The sequence below is a fragment of the Balaenoptera acutorostrata genome, chromosome 6 (genome assembly GCF_949987535.1).
Source record: "Balaenoptera acutorostrata chromosome 6, mBalAcu1.1, whole genome shotgun sequence".
Lineage (NCBI taxonomy): Eukaryota > Metazoa > Chordata > Mammalia > Artiodactyla > Balaenopteridae > Balaenoptera > Balaenoptera acutorostrata.
Window position 1 is genome coordinate 122,676,050 of NC_080069.1, and position 6,000 is coordinate 122,682,049.

The 6,000-nt window shown below is 61.9% G+C and overlaps 1 protein-coding gene across 3 annotated transcripts in view; it reads right to left on the reverse strand.

Annotated features, from left to right (window-relative positions):
• Nucleotides 1-3,820, reverse strand: part of COL5A1 (collagen type V alpha 1 chain) — a 160,401-nt gene extending 156,581 nt beyond the window's left edge. For all 3 annotated transcript variants that reach the window (XM_057549408.1, XM_057549407.1, XM_057549405.1), the window contains exon 1: nt 3,686-3,820. In XM_057549408.1, the coding sequence (XP_057405391.1) occupies nt 3,686-3,803 (118 nt within the window). In that variant the 5' untranslated portion in view covers nt 3,804-3,820. The remainder of the gene's footprint in view (nt 1-3,685) is intronic.
• Between the last annotated feature and the right edge of the window lie 2,180 nt (nt 3,821-6,000).

Here is a 6,000-nt window from a genome sequence, read left to right on the forward strand (position 1 = left end):
CCAGGAGAACAGTGAAGCGGCGGGGTGGGATGTCCTGCGGGGAAGAAGGCACGGAGGAGACAAAAGCCAGAGGTGGAGGAGGGCACCTGCGAAGGAGGCCCTTTGGAACAAAAGGAAGGGGAAGAAGAAAGGAAAGGTCAAGTTTAGCATCACCTCCTCCAGGAAGCCGCCCCAGATCTCCCCAAGGGGGCCAGCCCTCCAGACAGTTTTCAACGACGCTCGGCAGGAGAATGAACGGTACAACGAACGGTGTCCACATGCGTACCTCGCACCAGCCTGTGGGCCCTGGAGCCAGAAGCTCTGTCACCTCAGCCTTCCCACAAGCAGGCCCAGCGCAGGCAAAGCCCCCAGGGGTCATCGGGTCACGCCAGTGAGTGAAGGGCCTGGTGAAAGGGGAGTGGAGACTGCAGGCCCCGGGTGCCCCTTGATGGCATTTGGATAAAAAGCGGGGATGTAGGGAGCAGGAAGGAACCGAAACAGTCTGCTGGGGCCAAATGGAACCCCTTCCTGGTCCCAGGGCCGTGTCTGTGCTGAGCCCCAGGCTGACAGCAGCTCCAGGCACCGGGCCTCTGCCGGGGAGAAGCTCACTCAGCGCCCAGGCACAGAAACCAGACAGACCCAGAGTGTGCGGTCCCAGCCCCCTATTCCCTGGGTCTCTCAGAGTGCCAGCCCCCCCTCACCTTACAGGCCGGGATGAGGGTCCAAGGAGATGATGTGGGCACAGGGCTAAGAGCAGACCAGGCAAGTGCCAGCAAATTCATTCCAATCGGTACCACGAGTGTGGGTGTCCCAGGGGCCAGGAACCCCACCCTGCTTCTCACTGCAAATCCAGGGCTCCACTGTGGGCACAGCAACGGGGCCTCGGGGTGCGCGTGACTCATCCTCGACCCTCGGGGGCTCAGAGCAAGACCGCGCTCACTGTCACCGTTATTAAGTGAGAGGCAGGGGGCAATGGGTGTCTGTTCCCCTCACACCCCTGCTCCACCCAACAATGTCCGTGACCCAGGGAAGAGGCAGGGGTGGGAGACGGGGCCGGACAGCAAGAGGGCAGGGGCGGGGCAAGCGGGCATCAGCTGTGCTCGGCTAAGGGCGTGGCTGTATGAGAGTCCAGAGATATCTGAAGGGTGGGGTAACGGGGCAGGCTCTGGCCAGCACCCCAGGAACAGCCATGGAGCGACATCATGGGACAAGGGAACTTTGTGCTTCCGCACAAGGAAGAAACTCCTGCCCGTGGCCACTGCCGGGTGGTCACAGCGCTGGGCAGCGACCCGAGCTCCAAGCCCTGCAGCCACTAAAATCTGGACCAGAGGAGACACAGGCTTCGGGGAATCAGCTTGGCTTCTGAACTCCTCCCACTGACTGCTCTTTTATGGGGAGGAGGGGGAAGGGGAGGAGAAGATGGAAAAGGCTGTCTTTTCAGCCAACTTGATTGAGTCAGAGGAAATTTAACCATTTGATGTCTGTCAAGTCCCACAAAATTTGGACAACTCTTCCCACCAAATTATTGCCAACAGCGATCACGTGACTGGCGTCAACCAATGATGTGCCGAGGAGATGACCTCAATTTCCAAATATTGGGGTCATGTTTCATTTCACTTACTCTCCTTTGCCCGTTACAATGTTAAACGACCCCAAATGCAATCTGACTTTTCATTCCTTCACACGCTTGGCCAAGAAGAAGGTAGGAAAAAGAGCCATGTTCAGAGGCAACTCAAAAAACATCTGGTGGATCTCAAAATGGAGAGGAGAAGAGCTGCCTGAGGATGGCCTCTCCTGCCCGCCCCTGCATGTCAGTGGACAGCCGTTCCCGCTGGCCACGCACTGAGAATGACTTCCAAAAGGGTCCCACCCTTGTGGCGGTGAGGGGAGGTCTGTGAAACCCACCCAGAGAGATGGCTTCTTCACAGGCTCTCAGCGTCTTTTCGACAAGAGCAAAACGTCCAGCTCCACAGCCACGGTCCAGGCATCCGCTTCGCACTCAGTTAGGAAGGGAAACCGGAGACGGGCGGGGGGCAGAGATGGGGAGTGGGATAAACAGCCGACCCCAAACCCAGGCGAACGCATGCTCTGCGTGCTCCCCAGCCAGTGCCCAGCCCCGGCTTTTTGGGGGTGGCGACTCCCCTGAAGGATTCCCACCTGCCTTCCTGGGGGAAAGCCCGGCAGAGGAGCCGGGACAGGGCTATGGCCCTGGACCTACAGGGGTCCCATGACCACATCCCCACCCTGCTCCGTGCCACTTTTCTGGAGGCCGCTACTGTCCCCCACCTCCAGTGACCCCGGGAGAAACACAAAGCCATTTAGCCTGGGATCCAGGGCACGTAGGTGGTAGCCCAGGGCTAAGACCCCAGGTCCCCAAAGCCAGGCCAGGCTCCCCTCCGCTCCCCCAGCCCCTGACTGGCTGGACACCCTGAGTCCTGCTCACCCCCTTTGGCCCACCAAGCACTCACTGTACGAGGAAAAAGAGACAGAATGTCTTAACTGGCAAGTGGAACACGGAAGTGATTCTTCCCACATGTCTTCAAATGACAAAGCGGAGGAGAGAAGAGCGAAGGCAGGAAAGCGGTGTCTTCTCACAGGGGACCCTTGGCTGGTCCAGCTGTCCACTAAGCCAACGTCCCACCCCTCTGCCCGCACTTTCCTTGACCCTGCACTAGTGGCTCTGAGCCTCGTCTCCGCATCTGTTAATGGGGCCCCAGAGGACTTTCGGGGCCTCGGGCTCCGACGACTGAGGCTTGTGAAGACCCATCCCACAGGTAACCACAAAAGGTGATGCTTAGAAAAACCACTATCCCGTCAGGAAGCTGTGTGGGAGAGAGCTGGAGCTGCAAACATCCAAGCAGGCACGCTGTCAGTGCTGGCCTGGTGGACGCCATCCACTGGAGACAGCTCCTTCTAAGGGCAGACCTCTGGCAGAAGGAATCCCACATCTGTGTGTCATCTGAACCCCTCACAGCCAAGACTCCGAGAGAGCATCTCCCGCCTTTGCTCCAAGAATCCCGTCTCTGGGCGGCTAACCCAAGAAAAACTGCCTTCCAGGAGGTCGAGAGGTGGGATTAGAGCAGGGCTGCTCCACACCCCCCCCCCGGGGCTCCCCAGTACCACTCACTGAGTACTTAGATGGTGGGGACCACAGGAAGCTCTGTTCCCTGGGAAAGGGAGAGTCGGCCGGGTCTGGAGGCAGAGGAAGAGGGTGCTTGGAGAAGTCCTGGGCTGGGGGCTCAGCTGCTGGGATTCTCCCCAGCGGCCCCCCATCCCAGGAGGCCCGGCCGGAACTGGCCCGCTGTGACTCTAGGGGGCGACCCTTCCCGGGTTTCAGGAAAGGAAGTTCTGCAGCGAGGCTGTGTGGGCCAGAGCTGCGCGCTTGCGATGTGGGACAGAGAACGCAAAGTTTCGGGACAAAAGTTTGTCTGCCTGGTGGACAAGCCCTCTGGCTGATCCAACACAGAGCCCTTCCTCGGCTCCCCGACAGCCCCACCCGCCGGCCCGTTTGGCGTGGGGAGTATTGTGCCGGCGCGTTTCCCTCTCCGGGGCCCCCAACGAATGGCATTCGGAGTCCCGGCCCGTGCATTCCACAGCCCAGGGGGGGAAGGTCGTGCACGCGCGGAAGAGGCCGGGAGCCCGGGGATGACAGCCGCCGCGGCCCCCGGCCCCCGGCCCCCCGCGCCCGAGCGCCCCACGCCCTTACCTGCGCGGCTCGGAGGCGGCGCCCACAGCAGCAGCAGCAGCAGCAGCAACGGCGGGGACAGCAGCGGGGCGCCCGGGAGGAACGGGCTGCGCGCTTTCCAGCGGGTGTGGACGTCCATGCCGGCGGGGAGCGGGCGCGGGCGCGGGTTGGGCGCGCGGGGACGCACGGGGCGCGGGGCACAACTCAGCGGGGCCGGCACAGCTTTAGGAAGTCATGGGAGCAGCCGCCGGCCCGTTCTCTTTGTGGCGGTGGCTCTCGGGAGGGTCGGCTGGCGCGCTCGCCCACGGGCGGGAGGGCTCGACCTTGGCCCGCGGGGCGGCCGGGACCCCGCTCGGCTCGCTCGCCCTGGCCTCCCCCGCCTCCTCCGACTCCTTCTGGCCTCCTCCTCGCCGCCGCCGCCGCCGCCCCGCGACTCGCTCCCCGTGGGCGCTGCGCTCGAGTGAGGTCCTGCGCCGGCCGCGGGGACGAACGAGGAGTGCGGACCTCGCCTCGGGCGCCGAGCACTTTTCCCCCTTCCCCTCCCTCCCTCTCTCCGGGAAGGCACCCGCGGAGGCCGTGGCTCCCCCGCGCCCGCAGCAAATCAGAGGCTGCGCTGGGCTCGGCCGGGCCGGCCCCCGCCTCCCACTGGGCGCAGCGGGCGAGGGGGTGGGGCCAGCGGGCGAGCGGCGGCGAGGAAGGGGCTGGCCCGGGGCGGGCGGGGACTCGGCGAGGGCCCGGCGTCTCCCCCCACCACCGCTCTGCCGGCGAGCGCGGGCGGACGGGGCCCGGCGGCCCACGCTGGACCCCGCTTTCCCCGCCCCAGGTGCCCGCACCTGGCCGAGCCCCAGAACCAGCGTGGAGGGGCCCCGAGTTCGATCATTTGGGGTTGAAAAAGGACGTTGCAGCTTCACCCCGCCTAACTTTTTCGTTTGCTTGGAGTTCAGAGCTCCTCTTCTGGGTGGAGACTGAACTTCCAATCCAGCCAGATCGGGGCGCCCAAGACTGTGGCAGACATGTCCACCCCGAGAGAGACGACCCGCCCTCCACCTTCCCCCACTGCAGATTGGGCATCCGTGCCCAGGCTGGAGTCTAGGCTCCCAAGAGGTCTCCGAGGGAGCTCGGGTGCCACACATTCTGGATATTAATCAGGCGAAGTTGGCCAACACCCCCTCCCCACTCACTCCCTCCTACTGCGTGGAGACCCCTCTGCCACAAAAAGGAAAGCAAAGAAGACACCCCTTTGGGAGGTGACAGCAGGCAGAGAGGTGAGGGTTTGGGGCGCTGCTGCCCTGGTACTGCCACTGGGCACTGCCTCTCTCCCTCCGCTTCTTTAAGCCTTGGTGAGGTCTCCCTGGAGCAGGAGGCGGCGTGCCAGGCTCCGGTGGTCGGAAGCAGCCCCTTCCACCTGGCTCCCCACATAACCTGCTGAAACCCCGCTCACACCCCTTCCTCGAAGAGCAACAGAGCTGCTTTTTAAAGAGGAGGGAAGGTGAGTCAGTGGGCTTTTCAAACCCTAAGCCATCCGCATCCCCTTTGAACAAATAGTTCAGCCAGTGATGCTGAAGCAGTGCTCCCTGTCTCCAGTTACATCTCCAGACTGGGCGTGAAATTCCCCAAATGCCCTTTAATTCCCATCATTCTGGAAACAGGAAGGGAGGGGAGGTGGGTAGAGGGTTAGGTAGAGGTAGAGGGTTTGCTGGGATGGCCACATGCAGCCTCTTGAGCCAGGTGGTGGTTCACTGGTGCTACCCTAATGGTCCACATCTGCCCCACATGCCCTTCGCGGCACTAAATGTTGCTCGGGAAAAGGATGAGACTCACAAAGTAAAGCTAAATGGTCTTTCTGGTTTTTTATAGTCCTTTGTTGTTGCTGTTTTACAACCTGTATAAATCACATATATGATTGGGGAAATGTGTGTGTGCGTGTGTGTCTGTGTGTGTAAGTTGTGTGTGTTGGTTCCGCTGGAGCTGGTCCTTTGTGCGCCTTCATGAGAGAGAAATTCCATCAGACACTCCCTGAGCCCCCAGCTCCACCTGGCCCCTGGAACGCCCCCCCACCAGGGGAAGGCCAGCTTCTCCCAAAGACCTGGGCTGCTACCATAGGTCAGTGGTCTAGTTATCAGAAGATAGTGCAGACTCAGGGCTCCAGTTTCCCCCAAGGACACAGGGTGCTCCTTCTGTGACAGTTACAGGTCACAGCCTCTGTGCTGGCCAGCCAGCCCTCCCAACACCTGGAACTCAGGACGGGCATCTGGTCCCTCAAGAGCTGATAGTCAAGGGACACCCAGGGTCCCCCAGAGAGCTGACCTCACAGTAATGAGAAAGCTTGAGACAAA